Source organism: Sturnira hondurensis, unplaced genomic scaffold (genome assembly GCF_014824575.4).
Source record: "Sturnira hondurensis isolate 20B ecotype Veracruz unplaced genomic scaffold, ASM1482457v3 Scaffold0007797, whole genome shotgun sequence".
NCBI classification, from domain to species: domain Eukaryota; kingdom Metazoa; phylum Chordata; class Mammalia; order Chiroptera; family Phyllostomidae; genus Sturnira; species Sturnira hondurensis.
This window is the reverse complement of record NW_028080428.1, coordinates 3,189,193-3,213,301: the sequence shown is the minus strand read 5'-3', so window position 1 is coordinate 3,213,301 and position 24,109 is coordinate 3,189,193. Positions and strand designations below refer to the sequence as shown.

General features: G+C 39.9%; 1 protein-coding gene across 3 annotated transcripts in view; it reads right to left on the bottom strand.

Annotated features, from left to right (window-relative positions):
• KDM2A (lysine demethylase 2A) overlaps positions 1-24,109 on the bottom strand; it is a 92,097-nt gene that overhangs the window by 17,693 nt on the left and 50,295 nt on the right. For all 3 annotated transcript variants that reach the window (XR_005067473.1, XM_037053348.1, XM_037053349.1), the window contains exons 4-12: positions 23,908-23,986; positions 23,491-23,537; positions 15,843-16,021; positions 14,185-14,291; positions 13,729-13,822; positions 12,156-12,309; positions 11,208-11,323; positions 9,367-9,493; positions 6,679-7,073 (exon numbers count right to left, since the gene is read on the bottom strand). Coding sequence is in view for 2 of the 3 variants with exons in the window: in XM_037053348.1 (XP_036909243.1) it covers positions 6,679-7,073; positions 9,367-9,493; positions 11,208-11,323; positions 12,156-12,309; positions 13,729-13,822; positions 14,185-14,291; positions 15,843-16,021; positions 23,491-23,537; positions 23,908-23,986 (1,298 nt within the window). In the remaining variant the exon portion in view is untranslated. The remainder of the gene's footprint in view (positions 1-6,678; positions 7,074-9,366; positions 9,494-11,207; positions 11,324-12,155; positions 12,310-13,728; positions 13,823-14,184; positions 14,292-15,842; positions 16,022-23,490; positions 23,538-23,907; positions 23,987-24,109) is intronic.

Sequence of the window (24,109 nt, the reverse complement as noted above, 5' to 3'; positions counted from 1 at the left end):
AGATTAGAGCCGTAGTAGCCTGTTGTATCACTAAATAAAGTTTTCAAATTTATTAATCGGGAGCTTTTACAATTTGTATAATGTTGTCGTCATTAATCTGTCTCATCTAACAGGGAAGTTTATTAACTGGCAAAACAAGAAGACTGACACCTCCTTCCCCCAGGATCAGCCCTCAGCGTGCGCTTAGTGTCCTCAGCGTGCGCTTAGTGCCCTCTGCCACCCACAACATCTGGGAACCTGGACTGCGCTTACCCTCCCAAACACCTGTTACGCCACTGGGTATAAGCTCCCTGGGGGCCTGGTCCCTAGCACGTTTGCATGTTTACCCCAACACTATGCCTGGTTCTTAGCACAAAGTAGGCAGGCATCATTCACAGTAGCAAAATAAATATATTTCATAGATTTGTAACATCTAATTTTTTGTAATAATGATACTGTTAAATACTTTACTGACATCATTAATTTTCTTAACCACACTCAGGTAGATGTGAGAAGAGAAGCAAGCTTGCCGCAAAGTCACATGGTTTTTAAGCTTATCAAAATGTTTTAGAGCAAATAGGAAAACAGAAAAATATTCAACAACACTTATTTTTTCATTAAGGGAGTTAGGTACCCAAACATATTGATATATTAAAAACTTCTTTTTACATATGTACATATATTAAGAGTTCCTTTATTATCGAAACAAACACACACAACAATAAAGTCTGTTAAAATTCCGTTTTCCGCCCTGGCGGCGTAGTTCAGTGGATTGATTGAGTGCGGGCCTGTGAACTAGAGGATCGTGGTTCGATTCCCAGTCAGGGCATGTGCCTGAGTTGTGGCCCAGTTCCCAGCGGGGGATGCATGAGAGGCAACCATACATTGGTATTTCTCTCCCTCTCTCCTTCCTTTCCCCTCTAAAGATAAATAAATAAAATATTTTAAAAATTTTCAGTTTTCCAGCTGACTCTCACCTCCTCACAGTGCCCTCCCTCCAGCCCCCCCAACAATGCAAATACAAAGAGACTCCTTTTCTTACATTAATCAGATTGTACTATACATACTGCTTCAGGTCCTACCTCTTTATTCAATGGCTATCAAGGACACAACTTTTCAATTTTAGAAATGTGAAAACATCTCACAGTAGGAGAGAACTCCATCCTATTTTTAGTCTACTTTTAGGATTCAAGTTTACCCACACTCCTCCTAACCAGGACTTTATACACAATGTTTACTTTCCCTTGAACTCTACCAGTTAGTCAACATTTTTTAATGCCCTATTTTTCATTTAATTCCCTTCCAACTCTGTATTCTATTGTTTGCTCTTCAACAGTGTACAACTTACAAGTTTTGGAATCTTCAAAGCTCTTTTACCATATCACTAAGATTGACCTTTCTTCCAGAGAATATGTTTATGACTGTCTCATCTCACCATTTTTCCTCTCATCTCTTCTGCTAGTTGTTTGTGAAAGCCATACAGGCTACAATAAGAAACAATTCTTTTCTCTGCAGGAGGGTAAATGAAGCCAGCTTTTGTCCTCCACTGCAGTGTAGCCTTCAGTGCTACACTCAGTTCCCTAGCACTGCAGTCTCCACTTGTGCAGTGATTCGGCACCTGCAAAACCAATCCAACTCTTTTTCTTCTGTGTGAAGCTCAGATTTTCAAAGGATACAAGCTCTAAACTCACTATTATTGAAAGCTCAGATTAAACATACCTAGTTGAACACAGGAATAAGTAATCCATTTGATCTTAAGTGAAACTACCTGCCGAGCTGGTATCTAAATCTGTTGTCTCCTGTATCAGCTGCATTTTGACTATGGTATTGGGTAAACAAGAGAAGCTGTGAAATAGCCTCTGTAGGGAGAATTCAAACACTGCCAGCCTAAACAGTCATCCTATTGGCTGCCACTCACACTTTGGTCTATGTGGCACCCTATCTTAGCCATGTTTTCATGATTCCTGATAAAAACAAGTACACTCTTGCCAGGCACTTTCATAATGCCAACAGTCACTTTAGATGTCTCTTCTTAAGTCACTCCTTTTCTAGCTGCCTCCTTTTACCTTGCTTAATATTTGACCCAAGTCTTTCTACATTTCCCCCTACCACTTTGCCTCAAATATTTTTTAAAGATTTATTTATTTATTCTTAAAGTAAGGTTCTTTAAAAAAACATTTTATATATTTATTTTAGAGAGGGGAGGGAGGGAGAAAGAGGGAGAGAAACATCAAACAGCAATGTGCGGTTGTGCCTCCCATGTGCCCCTTGTGGGGGACCTGGCCCACAACCCAGCCATGTGTCCTGACTGGGAATCAAACTGGTGACCCTTTGGTTTGTAGGCCAGCACTCAATCCACAGAGAACACCAGCCAGGGCTTATTTTTAGAGAGAGGGGAAGGGAGGGAAAAAGAGGGAAAGACATCAATTGGTTGGCTGTCTCACATGCTTCCCCACCTGGATGGAGCCCTGGCCCACAACTGAGGCATGTGCCTTGACTGGGAAATCAAACCAGTGACCTTTCAGTTCACAGGCCCGCACCAGCCCGGGCTCAAATATTTTTTTTTTAATTTAATTAATTTATTTATTTATAAATTTTATTTATTATCTTTAGAGGGGAAGGGAAGGAGAGAGGGAGAGAAACATCAATGTATGGTTGCCTCTTGTGAGTCCCCTGCTGGGAACTGGCCTGCAACCCAGGCATGTGCCCTGACTGGGAATTGAACCACAAACCACTATCGTGTGGTTTGCAGGCCTGCGCTCAATCCACTGAGCTACACCAGCCAGGGCTAACTTACTTTAGTTAAAAGAGTTTGTGTATTTTGATCACAACAGTTGACCTTGTGTATATAATCAGTGGGTCACACTATGACTTCCTATAACTGGATTCAATGAAGTTGAATCCATTGATAGACGTCTCCTAGGATTGAAAAGCTACTTTTCTTTTTCATGAATTAGAAACATAGATATCCAGGCCAAAATAATGTCCATGAGATATAAACTCAGAAATCTTCCCTTTTAGGGTTTTTATAACTAATTAAAAAACTGATTTGAGAGAGAGGAAGGGAGAAAGGGGAGAGAAACATCAATTTGTTGTTCCATTTATTTATGCATTTATTGGCTGTTTCTTTTATGTGCCTTGACCGAGGATCGGACCTGTAACCTTGGTGTATTAGGATAACACTCTACCAAATGAGCTGCTGGCCAGGGCCCTTAGGGTTCTTAAAGGCAATTATACAAGTTAATGCAATAAGTCCCCAAAGTCATAATTTTATATTTTCCACATGTATCCATGATGGAATAGCTACGTTTAAAAAAACAAACAAACAGGACTTCCGGCCAAGATGGAGGCGTAGGGGCATAGTGAAGTGCCCCCTCCCACAACTAAATTTAAAGACAGTGAAGTTTTAGAAACAAAACGCAGCCAAAACAGTGAAAATTGAACTGTTTGGAAGTCCGACAACAACGAACCACTCAGCCAGACCGGTAAGAGGGGCGGAGTCAGCAACAGAGTGGGGTCGGTCTGGAAAGACCGATTGATTGGTCCTGCCAACCCAGGAGCCAAGGCAAGGTGGTTGGTGGATCCCAGGCATCGGGGTGGGGGGGGGGGGGTGGCGGCGACCGGCAGACCCAGGGAGGGCGCAGGGCGGCTGGCTGACTGCGGTCACACATTCGCACGCAGATAAACCAAGCAAATGAGCAAACAGTGAGACAGACCGCTCAGGCTAGGGCCCCAGAAGGAATTAGAGCCTGAAAACATCAACTGGAAAGACTTTCTCGGGGTTGAGGGGCTGGGAGAGGCTCCCAGGCTCACAGAGAGTTCATTGGAGAGACCCACAGGGTCCTGGAGAGTACATGGGCCCACACACCTGGGAACCAGCACCAGAGGGGCCCAATTTGCTTGTGGGAAGCCACAGAGGAGACAGAAATCTGAGAGAGAGAGGAGTGGAGCAAAGTGCCATTTTTTCCCCTCTCTGACCCCACCCCCACATACAGCGTCACAACCCAGCGACTGGGTAGCTCAGCCCTGGTGAACACCTAAGGCTCCGCCCCTCAAACATAACAGGTGTGAACAGACCAAACATTATGACTCAAGAACAACTCAAAGTCCCAGAGCCTATAATTCTAAGTGACTAAGAAATAGCCAACCTTTCAGATGCACAGTTCAAAACACTGGTGATCAGGATGCTCACAGAATTGGTTGATTTTAGCCATAAATTAGAGGAACATATGAAGGCTAAATTGATTGAAATGAAGGGAAATGCACAGGAAACCAATGGTGATGGAAAGGAAACTGGGACTCAAATCAAGGGAGTGGACCAGAAGGAAGGAATAAACAACCAAATAGAAAAGAAGGAAGAAACAAGAATTTAAAAAATGAGGAGAGGCTTAGGAACCTCCAGGACATCTTTAAATGTTCCAACATCCGAATTATAGGGGTACCAGAAGAGGAAGAGGAACAGCTACGAGTGGAAAACTTATAAAGAAGAACTTCCCCAGTCTGGCAAAGGAAATAGACTTCCAGGAAATCTGGGAAACTCAGAGTGTCCCAAAGAAGTTGGACCCAAGAAGGAACACACCAAGGCACATCATAATTACATTAGCCAAGATTAAAATGAAGGAGAGAATTCTAGAAGCAGCAAGAGATAGGGGACAGTCACCTACAAAGGAGTTCCCATCAGACTGTCAGCTGATTTCTCAAAAGAGACCTTACAGGCAAGAAGGGGCTGGAAAGAAGTATTCCAAGTCATGAAATCCAAAACCTACAGCCAAGATTGCTCTATCCAGCAAAGCTTTCATTTAGAATGGAAGGGCAGGTAAAGTGCTTCTCAAATAAGGTCAAATCCAGGAGTTCATCATCACCAAGCCCTTATTATATGAAATGTTAAAGGGACTTACCTAAGAAAAAGAAGACAAAAAATATGAACAGTAGGGATTCATAAGGACAACAAACTCACAGTTATTAACAACCACACCTAAAACAAAAGCAAACTAAGAGGACAACTAGATTGGGAGCAGAACCATAGAAATGGAGATCACATGGAGGGTTAGCAACAGGGCAGTGGGAGGAAGAGAAGGGGGAGAAGGTACAGAGAATAAGTACCATAGACGGTAGGTAGAAAATACAGAATCTAAAGAACTGTGACACATGGACATGAACGAAAGGGGGGAAATGGTTGGGGAGGGGTATGCAGGGTAGAGGGGAGTGAAGGGGGGGGAATGGGACAACTGTAATGGCATAATCAATAAAATATATTAAAAAACAAACAAACAAACAAACAAACAACCCAAAACCTTCGGTAAAAAGAAAGGTACAAAGATCTTCGGTACAAAGATGCTTAGACATCTTTCAGCATCTAATTTCCACCTTTTCACTGATGTATAAACAATAAGATATGATGAAAAGGTCATCATAAAAAGAAGTTCAGGTCCTATTCCAGTCTTGGAATTCTTTCTTGAGGTGGCTGTAGAAGGTAGGAAGCTAACCTCATTTGGTTAGTGGTGACCAAGGAAAAACTTGACTCAGGAAGTAGGGATGGAAAAAAATCTACTGTGAGATACTCAGCCCATCTTTCTTAAAGTCACACAAAATTATTCCCTATATATTCTTCTGAGTATTAAAATAATCTATATGAAAGGTTTTAAAAGAACCCTTATTACAAATTGTGAACTAGCTTTCTAATACACACCCATACCCTGCACCCAAGACATAGTTCCAGACACTGGTTTAAAAAGAAAATTGTTATTCTCAGCCTCCTATTTTTTTGGTGTTCCTATTAAAAGTTACATATGAGAAAAGACTTAAAAGAACTCCCTCCAGTTCAGAAGGCTCAAATCTGCAACCCTTAAAAATGAGTTCTTTTCTTTGAGACCAATAAATAACAAGTGGGAAAGGCTTTGAAGATTACTAATACTGGGAAACCTCTTGAAAAAGAAGAAAGATATAAAACATGAAGAAACCTGATACAGCAACAGGATGCATTGTTTAAATGATACTTTTCTTAAATGTTGCCTTGATATATATGTCTTAATACTAGGTAAGTTTGAAACTAAATATGCTAAACCTACTTAATATAACCTAACACAGAACAATTTCTTCTCTTCTGCGTGGGTTAAGACTGCTAGACATTGTTATTGGCCACTTTTGTTCTGAAATAGGCCTCTTTATCTGAGGGTAACTTGAGTTGAAAGTACTATTTTTTTAAAGGTTTTATTTATTTCTTCTTAGAGAGAGGGGAAGGGAGGGAGAAAGAGGGGAGAGAAACATTGATGTGCATGAGATACGCTGATCTGTTGCCTCACACACCCCAGCAGGGAACCTGGCCCACATTGGGAATCAAACCAGCAACCTTTAAGTTTGCAGGCCAGCTCTCAGTCCACTGAGCCATACCAGCCAGGGCTACAGTACTATTTCTTAATACAAACACTTTCTCAGGCTGTCCTTTATTTTTAGGATCAGCCTGAAATTTGTGTTTTTAATAATAAATTTAACACCTAAGTGAAATGTTAGTATTTTCATTACAAGGACTTAACCTTTTTCTAGGAATTGAAACACTATGCAGCACAAACATATCCATGCACATATTAATTTCCCCCTGGTTAAACCAGAAATTATCCTAAATTCTTGTACTTTCTCGAATCCAGAAACTTACTGCCCTAGCCAGATCAGTAGCTGTCATGCAGTATAACCAATTCTTACCTTTACATCAGCAATGAGAGCGTCTTCATCTTCTATCCCTGTAGGGACACATTTCTTGTGCAATGGGAGAGACTCCAACTTATCTACAAGGCAGCGAAGACCTTCAAGCTCAAAATGGGTCAGATGCACCTGCCTGTCCTTTCGGGGACTACACTGGGGATCCCAAACTTGGCCATTGTGGGAGCCCCGGCTAGAGTCAGAAGATGAATCTCCAGACAAGCTTTTCTTCAGACTTGGAAGACTTCGGCAGGTTTTGCCCAGTCCGTCATAATCCAGGTTGACCCCATTGGCTACAGGGCTGGTGAGGACTGAACGCCTACTGCTCAAGCGCCTGGGTTCTCGATCTGTTGCCTCCTCCTCCCCATTTCCAGATTCCAAACCATTTAACTCCAAATCTGCCAGTATGAAGAAAAACATGCAGTAAGAACATGCCACTTGGTCATGTGCTCAATGAGAGAAACAAGCAGAGTGCGAGGGGTCTTTAGGTTATAAATGGTGAAGTTGTAATGTTTTTAAAATGGTCTCTTATTCTAACACTCCTATGTCCACCGTTGAAAGTCATAGCTATAGGTAAAACAGGATCCTGAGCTGGTAAGACAACTAAGATAATGATTACCTAGATCTTTAAAAGATTGGGAAGGGCCTAGTTTTGTGTACTAGAAATAAGTACACAAATGGCTATAAATTAGTTTCAAGTTCAAATTCAAATCTGGTGCTATGATTTCATTATTTTTGAAAAAGTAGATAATATGAAGCACATATATTTAAAAAGCAGTTTTGAAATTAAGAATTGAGCTACCATATGGTCCAGCAATCCATCTTCTGGATATCTGTCTGAAATTTTTGAAAACATTTATTCATAAAGTTACATGCACCCCTATGGTTCACTGCAGCATTATTAATGGTAGCCATGGTATGGAGACAACCTAAGTGGCCTCTGATGAATGATTAGATAAAGATATGGTATAGACAACAGAATACCACTCAGTCTTCAGGAAGGATAAAATACTGCCATCTGTGACAACATGGATGGACCATGGGACTACCAAGATAACTGAAGTCAGTCAGACAGAAAAGGACAGGAACTATATGATCTCACTCTTATGTGGGTTACTAAACTGAAAGCAATAAACAAAACAAATAAGCTCAGCCTTAGACAACAGTATGGTGGTTACCAGAGGGGGAGGGAGATGAGAGGAGGATGAAGAGGGTAAAGGTGGTCAAATAAATGATCATGGAAGGAGACTAGACTTTGGGTTGTGAGCAATATGTAGATGATGTATTATAAGACTGTATACTTGAAACTGAGATAATGTCATTAACCAATGCCATCCAATAAATTTAATTTAAAAAGTAAAAAAAAGTGGTTTTGGTCATAATATTAAGCTCTAGATCTGAAATCCTAGCAACACAGCCAACAAACAAAACAAAATTAAAATAAAAGTTTTAATGAAAGAAGTTTCATAATGCTCACTGGTCTTTTATTATGAAAGTAATACAGCTTTACTATTAATAATTAAGAAATACAGGAAAGTACCAAAGAAGTATTAAGAAGTAAGTCATACTTTATCCCAACTTAAAAGTGTGATATACTGAATATTTTCTTTTCATTTTTTTCTATGCATATGTATGTGATTATGATTAGGTGTATTTTTAAACAAGATTAGGATCATGCTGTATATACAATTCTGTATCCTGCTTTCACATACTGGGTGAACATTTTAAATTTTCAAATGAGGATTAGAAACGATGCTAAACCAAAAAGCATCTTGCTTGGATCGAACGTTCCATGCCACATGTGACCACAGGACATCACAGGGCTCTTCTCCACCTTAAGGCATGGAACGACATGAAACTGCCTAACCAAAACCATCCTTATGGTCAATAAAATATTTCTCTTGATAGAAGCTGGAGAAACAGAAGTTAAAAATATAGGTTTTTATTTTTATTTTATTTTTTAAGATTGTATTTATTTATCTTTAGAGAGGAAGGGAAGGAGAGAAAGAGAGAAATATCAATGCATGGTTGCCTCTTGTGAGTCCCCTGCCAGGAACTGGCCTGCAACCCAGGCATGCGCCCTGACTGGGAATCGAACCATGATCGTGTGATTCACAGGCCCACGCTCAACCCACTGAGCTACACCAGCCAGGGCAAAATATAGGTTTTTAGAGCCTCACCAACCTGGTTTAAAGTGCAGCATTCCAACTTAGCAACGTAAGATCATGGACAAGTTTTTTGTTTTCTTAAGTTTCTTCAACCTTAATGCCCCCATTTGTAAAATGAAAATAATACCTATTTGGCCAGTATGTAACTTAATGTATGTAAACTGCCTATTATAGTACCTAGAATACAGTGAGAGTTATTATAATGATATACTCCTACTTTCTATTATGTCAAAGACCATTCTTTATACAATGACACATACTAGACAACTGATACTCTTTTGAGGAGTGAAGTACCAACTCACTCAGACAAAGATGAAATCCAGATTATTTTATTTAGCTTAATAATTCACATCTAGGTAGATCAGCTGTTAACTAGTGTTCAACTCCAATGAATAAATTTGGTACTTCCAGGTACAGATTAAGTAAAAAAATAAAACTATTGAGCAACAGCCTACCAAATATTCTTGGCCTCACCCTCAGTCCCACAGGGTGTCTCGAAAGTTCACACAGGCGGCACACTTACCCATGCTGAGGGACTCTTTCTGAAACTCCTTAGTTAGGTGGGAGCGGTTGGTTATGCAGTACACATAGCGCTCCAACACGTACCAGCACATCTCATAGTAGAATGGATAGCGAAACTTATTTGGAACCTACAGGAACAAAATAATGAGAAAAGTAAGCTGATAGTTTTCAAAGAAAGAGGGTAAGACAATTGAATCATTGCAATAATTAACCTAGGGAAAACTCTCCATAGTCAACCTATAAACTTAGGTTGGCATCAGGAACTAAAATTTAAGAGGATATGACAACCTAGGAAATGCTGACCATGAACAACACTTCTATAACTTTCTCCAAGATTCACCAATTGTTAACATTTCCCCGAATCTGCTATTCTCTAGACATATGTGCTGTTATTCGCTGAAATACTTGAGAGCAAGTTGTAAACATCACACACTCTAAAAACTCTGCACTCTAACTGTTGTTTAATATCAATACCATTTGTACTTTAACCCTATACAGATATAATTCAGCCCTCACCAACTACAGTTTGTCAAAGAAGCCCTATTTACCCGTAAGTTTATGGAATAAACAGCAGGTGATGGATTTGGTCAACTACTTGTTTTTTGTAAGGTCTGTAAGCTGCGTGTTTCTTACAATTTTAAATGGTTTTAAAAAAAAACAACTAAAACATGGTTTCTGACACAGGAAAAATTACATGAAACTCAAATTTCAGTGTCCATAAATAAAAGTTTATTTTATTTGAGCCACGCCCATTCTTTTAAGTATTTCATTCTACAAGGCAGTGTTAAATACTTGCAACAGATATTGCATGGCTCACAGAGCCTAAAATATTTAGTGACTGGTCCTTTACAGAAAAGTTTGCCAAACCTTGCTGTAAGGTGTCCGCTGCACATAATGAACTACCTTTCCCCTAACACCTAGAATGTTGTACCACCTAGTGAAAACAGAAAATAAGATGCAAATCACTTCCTACAGTGCTTAACTCTCTCACAGAATCTCTCTCAGTTGAGAAAAGCACTTAACATATTTATGTTAAAATACAATAGTTTGAGTATAAGGAAAGATACATGAATTTAAAGTCATTAAGTTTGAGTTGATAAATGCTATTATGACAAATTACTCTAAGAGCATAATAATGAAAAACACAGCTGAAGAGATTATCAAATGTCCAGCTCTAGCCCTACAGAAATCCAAGATACAAAGAATCTCAAGGAATTGGGAGTCCTCAAAACCGACCATGCAGATCTTTTTTTTTCAGTGAGTGAGAGAGAGAGAGAGAGAGAGGGAGATATGGAGCTGTGAGAGAGAAACATTGACTGGTTGCCCGACTAGGGATTGAACCTATAACCTGGGTATGTGCCCTCATCAAGAATTGAACCTGCAACCATTTGGTCAACAGGATGACACTCCAACCAACTGAGCCAAATCAGCCAGGGCCAACCATGTAAATCTTGTTAAACTTTTCTCTCAGTGTTCCCAAAATGTGAACAGTGTTATTTACCCCTCCCCCAAATGAAGTTTTGAAACAATGAATCTTCCTCTCTCTTAAAAAATTTTTTATTTACATTTAGAGAGGGGAAAGGAAGAAAAAAGAGAGGGAGAAAAACATCAATGTGTGAGAGAAACAGCTTTCGGTTTCCTCTCAAACACCCCCATATGGGGACTTGGCCTGCAACCCAAGCATGTGTCCTGATTGGGAACCAAGCAGGCAACTTTTCAGTCTGTGGAATGACCCACAACTCACTGAACCACACCAGCCAGGATAAGACAATGAATCTTTTATAACACCTATCTTAACTGGAATAAACCTGTTCATATCAATTGTTACATAGCTTTACTTACCCGTGTCCGATCTTCAATGTTGTATATTTTTAATTGCATGGGGATATTGAAGCTATGCAAAAAATTGCCTCCAAACACTAATGTGTCCGTAGGAGTATACACAGCGTGAATCCATCCTAGAAAAAGGGGTTGAAGGGCAGTGGCTGTAAGCACACAATATGGCTCTCTCGGAGAACTAGTACAAGACTCCACCACATTTTTATAGATTCTGCCTCTCAATGGTTGGTCAAGGTATTTAATCTCTTGCAGCCTCACAATCCTCTATAAAACAAGGACCAATTATGCTTTATATGGTTGATGGTTTAAACATCAAATGAGAAAATGTATGTAAAGAGTTAGCATAACGAACTTTTAATAAATGCTGCTTCTATTTACAGGTGCACCTAGGAACCAGGCTCAGTGAAAGAGTTGACACGTGTTTACTCCTTACAACAAAACAAGACAGGGATGTGGGATTCAAGTACATGACCAAAGTGGTATCAGCAGTTAAATGCAGAGTCGGAATTCTAGAGTCTGTGACTCTAAAATCTGTGCTCTGAGTGCAGGAACTAGTGACCTGATCAAAAGTATTACCCTCAGTCTCTCTAGACTTCAGAGCCACCCATTAGAGGAACAGGTAGGTCTTAACCAGGGGTTGTCCGTCACCTGCAGAAGATGTTTTAGCCCTAGAGATTCTGAATTTCTAGGGCTAATGGGGGCCTAAACACGTAGATCTGAAAAGCATCCAGTGGCAATTCTGATATATACTTTCAGTGGAAGATCACAGGCTTAAAACCAAGCAAAAAAACAAACAACTCAGCATCTACTCCATAATAACTGGAAAAGACACCTTTGTTTTCTGACTACCCCAGCATCATAATCATTTGTGGGAGTAATCCATCAATCCCCTTTTATTTAAGGAAAAAAATGGCTGAAGTAGATAATCCACTTTTTCCCATTTTTGTTTACCTGAGGGAATGACGAAGGTATAGCCCTGCTTGAGCTCAATGCGCTGGCAATCTGACACCCGGTCGCCCAGAAAGATGTCTCCCTGTTTCCCTGACAGCAGCCAATTCTCGTACAGCTCCAGGTTGTGGGCTGTGGGGGGGATGAGCCAGAAGACCTGTGAGTTAAAAAACTTCAGTCTGTTAACAGCCATTGACATGACCCAGTCGCCCCTCCCCCGAACTGATAAACAGGTATTGGAGAAAGAACTGGGCATTCTGCTTATTACCTAGGCAGTCCCTTTGCTGGCTGTCCAGCCTCTATAGTACTATTCGTTAGGTACAAAATCTTCAAGAGACAGGCGTGGACTGCTTTGTCCCATGACCAAAAGGATAAATCTTAGGATACTACTTAAATGGATTGAAAGTAAATAAAATGACTTGGGGTTTAGAAGTACAGTTGTTCTAGATTAGGACCTTACATTTTAAAAGCTTTAAAACTTTATCTATGTTTTCATTTCAGTTTTACTTTTCTCTCACAAATGCATTTGCTTCTTTTTATTTGTTTAAATTGATTATTTATTGATTTTAGTGAGAAACACCAATTTGATTTTCCACTTATTTATGCATTCATTCGTTGATTCTTTTTTAAAAATGTTTACTTATTTAGTTTTAGAGAGAGGGGAGAGCGAGGAAGAGAGAGGAGAGAAACAGCATCATGCGAGAGATACATCAACTGGCTGCCTCTCTCACACCCTAACAAGGGACCTCGCTGCAACAAGGCGTGTGTCCTTACTCGGAACTGAAGCGGTGACTTTTTGTTTTGTGGGACAATGACCAACCTACTGAGCCACACCAGTCAGAGCCACTGGTTGATTCCTGCGTGTGTTCTGACTGGAGATTGAACCCGTAACCTTGGTGTACTGGGACAATGCTCTGACAAACTAAGATAGCTGGCTAGGGCCCTGCATTCATTCTTAAGAAAAGGGAAAAAGGGTAACAATAAGAGGATATATAATACTACAAACCTCTCATAATAATTCTAGATTTCCATTCTCACACAGCATTCAGAAATACTCCAACTAGCTGGAATACAGTTATTTATGAATGAGGATAATCTTTTAAAATCTATTTATATCTTCAGAAGCAAGGGCTTCCTTTGGCCACATTTCAGACCAATGCCTTCAAACAGGAAAAGGTGGTTTGAATCCCAATTTGTTGATTTCACTGTGAATCTATCCAAAATTTGTGTTCCCTTGTACTATCTTACTACATTTCCACATAGAGAAATCATCTTATTCTGCTAAAACCGCTTCCTTGCCTTCATTTTGAGAACTCTGCTTTGGGAATCTACAAACAGGACTGCTGAGGTTTACTAAGTACTGGGCAAATACTGGCATGATCGTAGTGGCCTAGATGAATACTAATTCCTACTGAACTCTAGCCAAGAAGGTCGATTTAATTTACAATTCTCACTAGATACGAGTAGGGACAATCGCCTAGCAGATTCGTTTCCAGGGTATATTAAGCATACATGAACTGAATGCAAAGTCATGTAACATTGTCAGATTCCAACCCCATCACATCTACAACTGTACCTTTCCCCCTTGATGGATGTGATACCAAACAGAGGTACCACCAAAGTCGACATGGAAGTCAGTATAGCAGCCTCGAACACTCATTAGACAGTACCTGACCCAAAAAAAGCAGCAGTGTTAGTCAACTGATGAGAAAAAGAGGACCTGCCCCACCACCGTGCCACACCCCCCTGGGTGCTCCCTCTATCTCCCACCTAATCCACCCCACTTGGTGGGAGGAATGCAGCTGCAAGTCATCACACTACCAGGATAAGTCTTTCTCTAACTAGGTGATCATGGGCTATGATACGCTCACATACACTCCTCCCTTGGAACTGTAAAGGCTTCTCTTTAAAGAATTCATGTTTTTAATGCTTAGGACACAGAGCAAGGTCCCAGAGGGAGGAGCCACCCTTCCCTTGCTATCACTTTGGTTTCCCGTAACATACCAAAGAAAACGCAGGGTAACCCACTTACTTCTGCACTTTAGGGTACTGCATCTCCAAGATGGCATTTGTTGATTCTGTCTGACTTTCCTTCAAATGCCTTGGCCACATGTTGTCTACCCAGTCAATGAAATCCACCTTTAAAAAGAAAGAGGACATGTTTAGGCTTTAAAAGAAGGGTTGGGACCTTGATAAGGGGCTCGCTCAATCTATCTGGCCATGTTCTAAGTACCTAAAAGATACTTATGCATTGTCTTTTGTTTGCTAGAAAATTTTCTATTTCTGAGCCCTTCCATAGATTCTACCCTTCCATTTAATGGTAGTATTTCTCTAATTTTTATAAAATTATTTTTATCAGCATTTTTAATCATTAAAATTGGGGACAAAATGAATACATTAAGAATGTTACAAACAAGGCTTCCTGTGTGAATAACACATTTCTAAGTTTTAAGAATGAAAAAGTATGATCCAGACCAAGGTTTAATTTTGTAAGTATAAAATTATTGCTTTTAAACTGAAATTCTAAAAATATTAAGGAACACATTTATTAAAAAATGTTATTGTATTACTACATCTCTCTCTTATTGAATTCTATATTTATTAAGTAGATCATATTTAGCTAATAACAAGGCTAAATTCTAACCACCTATATACTTCCTACAAAAAGGACTTTGGCATTCTAGGGGGGAAAATTTTCTTAATGAGAAATTCTGTAGTATTTGGTTATAGCATCTCCAATAACAAGAAGCAATGACAAAAAATTATACTATCTTTTGAGGTAATAGTGAAATACTGTGAACATTTTCCCATTGGTCTATACATATCCATGTGTTAGTATAATAACAATGTAACTTACTAGTAACCTTAAGGTGTGTATACATAAACATGTTCCTATACATAACAAAATTATAATAATTACCATATTTCAACTATTAAAGTCAAAGAGTACAATTAAGATAATTTAAATGGAGATGGATAAAACACTGAGACTTTGACTTAAAAAAAAAAAATTAGTACATTCCAAATTCTGCTGTTCCAGGTAGAATACTTGACAAAAGTGAGTTCTGAGTCAGGAATTAAATAAATAAACCTGGTCCAAAAATGACTAGGTATTTTTCAAAGTGAAACCAATCTCCCTCAGGGAAATAAGTTTTCTCAATGTTCTGCAGACAGCCACAACCTTGCCAAGAGATGGGTAAAATCAGCACCTACCTTCAGGAGACTTAAGGATCAAAAACTAACTTTCCATTAAGAATGGGGTGTCAATTTATTTCCACTAGTCATCTAGTAGAATCAACTCAAGAAATCATTTCATAAAACAATCACCTGCCCCTAAACCAGTTTTCTCCCAAGCTTCTCAGCAAACCTATCTATTAGAAATTTATTAGGCAAACTTCCTATTGACAGTACTTTTAAGAGTGAATTTTACGACTCTTCTTCATAATGTATGTGCAAAGGCCAATGTTCCTAAATTAAGTTATTGGTGAGGTAAATAAGAACGGCCTCTTTCTACATAAAATTAAATAATTTTAGGAAGTGATGAACCATCTAAAAATACAAGTCATTCTTATCAAAGTGTCTCTGTCATCTTTATCTTCATCTTGGTATGTACAAAAAGTAATTAATTCTCCTGGTAAATAAACAACCCTCTTGACGTCAACAACAATGGGGGGAAATGGTCAGACTAACCGTGGAGGGCCTCTGCACCATGTTCTCCAGCCTGGTGTGGCTAAACTCTAGGCTGATGACATTATACAGTTTTTCTCGCTCCTCCTCTGGGGTCTCATAGTAGCGTGTCCACTGAGCCATAGTCATTTCAATGCCTTTCTGTGTGTTCACATCCATGACATCCACCATGCGACGACTCCCTGCCAGGAAAAATGCATCCATTGATTGGCCATCTCTATGGAGCCACTGATATCCATAAATGTACTAAGAACATAAAATACAAGTGGGACGCAACAAACTATCCTTTCCTATTTAGGGTACTCAATAATAGACAAGGAGATGGCTGTGACCTGAGATGAACAATCAACAGAAAATCAAATCACAGAAAATGGGAAAGACAATGTGTAATATTAAATACAATAATCACTCTCTGTGGCATGTTTACGTATGGTCAGACATTGAATCTTATATTCAATATCTCACTCAAACCTAAAAATTCTAAAAGCTAAGTAGTGCTCTCCATTTCATAGAGGAGAAAACAGGTGACAGGTAACTTATGGGACAAAGCAGGACAAAAATGCAGGTAGCCCAATTCGAGAGTCAATGTGCTTATCCACTAAGCTACAACGCTTTGATGCAGGTTTGAAACAACCTGATCTATCCCACGAATTGAATAAAGACCCACTATTTAGTGAGAACTAGATTAAATTTGAATCTGTCTACTTTTTTGTTTAAAAGGGTTATAACCAAACCTGTCAAGCATTTCTAATATAAAACTCGTTTCATGCGTTCCACAAATATTTACTAAATGAAAAGGATACTATAATGGACACAAAGATCTATCTATATCAGATTCTCAAGCAACAGTAACAACTACAACAAAAGGCAGAATGTTTAAGAGGTGGCATAATATAGTAAGGGGAGAAAACAACAGTTTTGCAGTTGAAAAAATCTAATTGTAAATCTCAGCTTTAATAACATTACCTTGCAAGCTGTTGTGAGAATTTAGTTAATGAAGTAAAAATTTTAACATAACATAAGTGCTTAATTAAACAGTAGTTAAAAATAAAGAAAAATATATTACAACCCCTGGCTGGTGTGGCTCAGTGGACTGAGTGCCAGCCTGTGAACTGGAAGATTGTTGGTTCAATTCCCAGTCAGGGCACATGCTTGGACTGTGGGCCAGGTCCCCAGTTGGGGGCATGCAAGAGGCAACCAACTGATGTATGTCTCACACATCAATGTTTCTCTTCCTCTCTTTCTCACTCCCCCCACTCCATAAAAATAAATAAATAAAATGTTTTAAAAAAAAGGCTTTGAACAAAACAAAACAAAACAAAACAAAACCTAGACTGACTACAGAAGAGAGGGAAGGAGAGTCACTGAGTTTAGCCCTGAAGAATAAATAGAATTCCACCAAGAAAGATCCAACAGTGAGAATTCCAAACAGAGACAACAGCTAAGAGAAAGAGAAGATGTGGAAAGGCAGCACAGCTAAAAAGTTAAGAAAATGGCCCTGGATGGTGTGAATCACTTGGTTGGAGTGTTGTCCTGTAGACTAAATGGCCGCGCGTTCAATTCCCAGTCAGGGCACCTATTTAGGTTGCGGGTTCAATCCCTGGTTGCTGGTTGGGGTGGCAACGAGAAGGCAACCAATAGAAGTTTTCTCTCTCACACTGATGTTTCTCTTTCTCTTTCCCTGCCTTCCTCTTTATCTCTGAAAGCAATGGGAAAAAAATGTCCTTGGGCGAGAATAATTAATAATAAAATAAAAAGTTAAGAAAATGATGTTCACGGGAAGAGAAAATAAAAAGCTGCTGTTGGAATATTAAGATATTGTTGGCTCTGGCTCGTGTGGCTCAATGGAATCAGTGTCAGCTTGTGAACCAAAAGGTCACTAGTTCAATTCCTAGTCAGGGCACGTGCCTGAGTAGTGGGCCAGGTCCCCAGTAGGAAGCATGTGAGAGGCAACCACACACTGATGTGTCTCTCTGTGTATTTCTCCCTCCCTTTCCCTCTCTCTAAAAATAAATAAATTAAAAAAAAAGAAAGAATATTGTTCAACTTGCAAGAAACTAATAAATACCTACTACATACCTGGCCTTGGCAGATAGAAAGTAGTATTTGGACCTCATCCTCTGCCTTTAAGGAATTTACAGTCTGGTTAGAGATAAAAGGTAACAGGCAAGCAGACAAGAGATGCCACTTCACACCCACTAAGATGGCGATGATGGTGATGATGACGACGGTGATGATGATGACAGGAGAAGGAAGGGGAAGAAGAGCTGGCCAGGATGCAGAGAAACTGGGGCCCTCAGACTTTGCTAGTAGGAATGTAAAACGGTGCGGCTGCTACAAAAAACAGTTTGTGGTTCCTCAGTAAATTAAACATAGAATGACCACATAATCCAGCAATTCTACTGCTAGGTATGTATTCAAAAGAATCAAACTCAAGTGTTCAAACAAAAACTTATACATGAATATTCACAGCAGCCCTGGTCACAATAGCCAAAAAGTGGAAATACATTGATCAATACATGAATGGATTAACAAAATGTAGTATACACATGCAATGGAATGTTACTCCACCATAAAAAGGAATTAAATACTGCTGCATGCCACAACACATATGAACCTCAAAAACATGCTAAGTGAAAGAAGCCCGACACAAAAGGCTACATATTTTGTGATTCCACTTATTTGAAATATTCAGAATAGGCAGATCCACAGAGACAGGAAGCAGATTTGTGGTTGTCAGGGCAGAGGGATGGAGGGAAGGAGGGAATGAGGAGGACTACTTAATGGGTAAGGAATTCCCATTTGGGGTGATAAAAAAGGTTCTGGAACTCTATATTAATGACGGTTGCACATTATGAATATACTTAATGCAACTAAGTGTTATACTTCAAAATTATTACAATGGTGAGTTTAATATTATCTGTATTTTACAATAAAAAATTAAAGTAAATGCTGTCCTTTAAGAACGTAGATCAAGAATGCGACCAGAGACCTGGCTCGTGTGGCTCAGTGGATTGAGTGCCTGTCTGCAAACTGAAAGGTCACTGCTTCGATTCCTAATCAGGGCATGTGCCTGGGTTACAGGCCGGGTCCCCCCCACTCAGGGGTGTGCAAGAGGCAACCAATCAATGTTATCGCTCACACATCAATGTTTCTCTCCTTTTTTTTCTCCCTCCCTTCCCCTGTCTCTAAAAATAAATAAAATCTTAAAAAAAAAAAAGAATGCCACCAGAGCTCTTAAATAATGACATAGTTATATTATAGCTAACATTTATTGAGCATGTACTATGTTTCAGATGTTCTAAGCACTTCACACTTAAGTAACATGTCCAAGGTTACACATGTCCAAGGTTCAGCTCAATTAGTAGAGCTAAAATTTAAAACCGGACACTTTTGTTCAAGTTCATACTCTTAACTTCCGCCAAGATGGAGGCATAGGTGGAAATGCTGTGCCTTCTCCCACAACCAAGTTTGAATACAACAAAAGTTTTTGGAGAACTAGGACACACCCAAAGACCAGAAAACGGAATTATACGGAAGCCCGACAGCTACAAACCATTCAACGGGGACGGTAAGAGGGGCAGACCCAGCAGTGGAGCTGGGTCGGGCAGGACAGATCCCCTGACCTAGGAGCGCAGGCAGCCAGGAACCAGTCGGGGTGCGGGGCAGACTGACCAAAGTCGCACATTCTCGCACAGTGAGACGGACCACGCAGGCCCCAGGGGACGAACCCAGTGGAGGAGGGCTGACAGCGGTGGCACACTCGTGTGCAGTGGAACAAAACACGTGGGCCTGGTGACGGTGGTGGCTGTGGTGCCAGTGGGGGTCGAGGCAGCAGGCGGCAGAGGGAAGCCATTGTCCCTTTTTGACCCCGCCCCCACATACAGCGTCACAACCCAGTGACTGAGTTGCCCTGCTCTGGTGAACACCTAGGGCTCTGCTCCGGCTACTTAACAGGCACGAACAGCCCAAGAGATGGTGCAAGAAGAACTCAAAGTCCCAGAGCCAATAACTCTAAGCGACCGAGAAATTGCCGGCCTCTCAGAAGCACAATTCAAGACACTATTTATCAGGATGCTCACAGAACTGGTAGATTATAGTCACAAATCAGAGGAACATAGTCACAAATTAGAGGAACATCTGAAGGCTAAACTGATGGAAATGAAGGGAGATGTCCAGGAAACCAACAGCGATGGAAACGAAACTGGGACTCAAATCAATGGAATGGACCAGAAGGAAGAACAAAACATCCAACCAGAAAGGAATGAAGAAATGAGAATTCAAAAAAATGAGGAGAGGCTTAGGAACCTCCAGGACATCTTTAAACGTTCCAACATCCGGATTATAGGGGTACCAGAAGGGGGAAAGAAACAGCCACGAGTGGAAAACGTATTTCAACAAATAATAAAGGAGAACTTCCCCAGTCTGGCAAAGGAAATAGACTTCCAGGAAATCCAGGAAGCTCAGAGAGTGCCAAAGAAGTTGGACCCAAGAAGGAACACACCAAGGCACATCATCATTACATTAGCCAAGACTAAAATGAAGGAGAGAATCCTAGAAGCAGCAAGGGATTAGGGGACAGTCACCTGCAAAGGAGTTCCCATCAGACTGTCAGCGGATTTCTCAAAAGGGACCTTACAGGCAAGTAGGGGCTGGAAAGAAGTATTCCAGGTCATGAAATCCAAAGACCTACAGCCAAGATTGCTTTATCCAGCAAAACTTTCATTTAGAATGGAAGGACAGATAAAGTGCTTCTCAGATAAGGTCAAGTTCAAGGAGTTCATCATCAACAAGCCCTTATTATATGAAATGCTAAAGGGATTTATATAAGAAAGAGATGATGAAAAATATGAACAGTGAAAGGACAGCAAACACACAGTTATTAACAACCACACCTAAAACAACAGCAAACCAAGAGGACAGCTAGATCAGGAGTGGAACCATAGAAATGAAGAACACATGGAGGGTTAGAAACAGGGGGGTGGGAGGAGGAGAAGGGGGGAGAAGGCACAGAAAATAGCATAGATGGTAGGTAGAAAATAGATACGGGAGAGGGCGAGAATAGTGGGGGAAATATAGAATCTAAAGAACTTGAGACACGTGGTTATAAACTAAGGGGGGAGAATAGTGGGGGAGGGAGTGTGCGGGTGGAGGGGAATGAGGGGGGGAATAGAACTGTAATGGTATAATCAATAAAATATATTTTTAAAAAAAGTTCATACTCTTAACCAATATATACCATCACAAAGTTTACATGAAAGAACAGCTTTCGTCCTCTTCTTTTTAAGAGAATTTTAATTTACATATTTTTAGAGAGGGGCGAGAAAGGAAGAAAAAGAGGGAGAGAAACATCAATATATGGTTGCCTCTAGTGTGCCCCCAACTGGAGACCTGGCCTATAACCCAGGCCCACAACCCCGGCATGTGCCCTGACTGGGAATCAACCAGCGACCCTCCGATTTGCAGGCCGGTGTTCAACCCACTGAGCCACACCAGGTGGGGCAGAATAGCTTTCTTCCTTCTGGAACTTGAACTGACACTGGAGGTATAACATTCCACTTTAAGTATTTTAGAAAAGAAAAAATGAGTTAACCACAGTACATACAATGACAAACGATTATTGTAATCATCAATAGTTTGCTCACTGCATTTTGATAATCATTAGCCATCCAAAAGGAAGAAAAACCCAACTATGTTCTTAAGAATTTGACTGCAAGTGAAAAACAAACAAGGAATGGAAATCAGGTATTGGCAGTTTCTCTACTTCACTTGTGTGTGAATTTTTAAAAATATAAATGCAGGGATATAAAGCATTCATGCAGATCAAAAGTTTCAGTAAACAAGTTTCAGCAGTTCAAATTTAAAGCAATTATAAATAGCCCTGGCTGGTGTAGTTCAGTGGATTGAGCTCGGGCCTGTGAACCACACGATAGCGGTTCGATTTCCAGTCAGGGCACATGCCTGGGTTGCAAGCCAGTTCCCTGCAGGGGACCCATGAAAGGCAACCATACATTGATATTTCTCTCCCTATCTCCTTCCCTTCCCCTTTAGAGATAAATAAATAAAATATTTTTAAAAAGCAATTATAAATAAATCTATTCTTTCTTTCTGGACAATGCCAGCAGTTGGATTTTAAAAAACAAGTACATTTCTTACTGATGGCAACTCAATGGTGTTGGCAGCATTTTTATTGCACAGTAGAATCCATCCATTCACTATACTTTTCTGAGATGTCCTGCATGCAAGTGCACGTTTTTAATGTCTGTCTTCTGTGCTGCTCTGTAAGTTTGCTATTAAAATACATTAAACTATTTTTTTTAAACTTCTATCATCTAGACTTCAAACAACCTGCACATAAAGTTAGTCATCAGTTGGAATGTCTGATGTCTGTTAGTTTCGCTATAATCATTGCTTCATTCTATTTAAAAATTTTTTTAAAGATTTTATTTATTTAGCCCTGGCTGGTGTAGCTCAGTGGATTGAGCACAGGCCTGTGAAGCAAAGGGTCGCTGGCTCAATTCCCAGTCAGGGCACATGCCTGGGTTGCACGCCAGTTCCCAGTGTGGGGAGGCACGAGAGGCAACCACACATTGATGTTTCTCTCCCTCTCACCTTCCCTTCTCCTCTAAAGATAAATAAATAAAAATTTTTAAAAAATATTTTATTTATTTTTATGGAGAGGAGAAGGGAAGGAGAAAGAATGGGAACGAAAGGAACGTGGGAACAGAGGGAACGAAAGAATTTTCTCTACATGGGTTATATGACTTGCACCTCTTAGATAAACAGTCAAGGGCCCTCAAGTGGCCAAGACATAGTACTGCAATATTTAATTTCCAAAGCAAGAAACTGCAGTGGAGCTTCAGCAGAGGAAACGGTAGTGAGTGGTACAAGGAAAGCATCATAAAACTCCTTTTGTTTCATGTTGGAAACATTTCTAAAAGATTCTAACCTACTTCACTGCCTCGTGTATAGGAGTGATCATCTCTGAATTCTTAAGGACCCTGGCATGTCTACCTTTACTAACCCCACATAGTTTTATTCTTTAACTAGATTGTTCCAATTTACTTTCTTTACCTAATCTTGAATATAATAAAATATAAATCTAAAAATTAAAGACTCAAGTTAACCAGTCACTGATGAAGAGAAATTTTAATGTATCCACTTCCCAGTGTACAAAGTTTCAAACCTCAGCCAAGTTACCAAAAACTTCTGGAAATTTCTCTACTGCTTTTCAGGGGAAAAAAGAAAAGCAGAGATATGAACGAAGCTTCATCCTTGGCTCAGAGATACAAAATTTCACTTTCCTGGGCAGGGTGAAGAGCCATGGAAGGCAGGCTCTTCAGGGTGGGCAGGGGGTGGGGATAGGCAGTGGCGCACAGAGATAACAATGGCAGGCAGGTAGGCAAGAAGCAGAGATGCAAATGTTCTATGTCTGAGTGCTAAACAAAGCAACTTTGTAACTCCCTTTGAGAAAATGCCCAGCTGCTGAACAGTAGTTTCTAATTTAGAAACTATTTCAAGTACTATCTACTTCAATCAAATATATGTTTGATTCAATGTTTCTAAGCCTTCAAATCTCAAGAGAGTTAAGACTCAGTCCTAAATCTAAAATCTGTCTCAAAGACATAAAGGCCACAAGCTTAATACTTACCCACACACATTTTAACGTCATTCACAGTGAAGTCTGGGTCTGGCATCCTATGAAACAAACACCAATAAACACAACTTAAATGGGAAGCACAACTTCTCTACTCAGAGTGAGGGTTTTCTTAAAGTACTAAGAATCAGTGAGACAAATATTCTTATTTGGGATGAAAATGTATTTTAAATATAAATGATTTTATTTTCTTCTTAGCTCACCTTTATTTTTCATTTACCTATAACAACCAAGAACTGTTTTTATAACAAAAGAAGAAATATTCACCCCTTTAAAACTAAATAGGAAAATTATTTTCAATTATCAATGATCAATACTGCATTGTCTGGTGTAACATGGTGTAACATGGCCAGGTGTAGTAAGTAACATGGCCATTTCACAACCATATCTAATTAAGCCAAGAACACTTACTTTATTCCAAGTCCATCGGAGTTCTTGAAAATCAGAGGGTCTCTTAAGCCACCTCGCTGAATATACTCTACATTAAAATCTGTCACCACAGGAAAACATTGTTAGAAAGGTGAGAGGTATAGCTGGAAAAAAGTAACTGAGAAGCAGGGTTTGGGGCTTTGCTAAGTCTGTATTTCCACCAATTAGTATTTCAACCAATAGG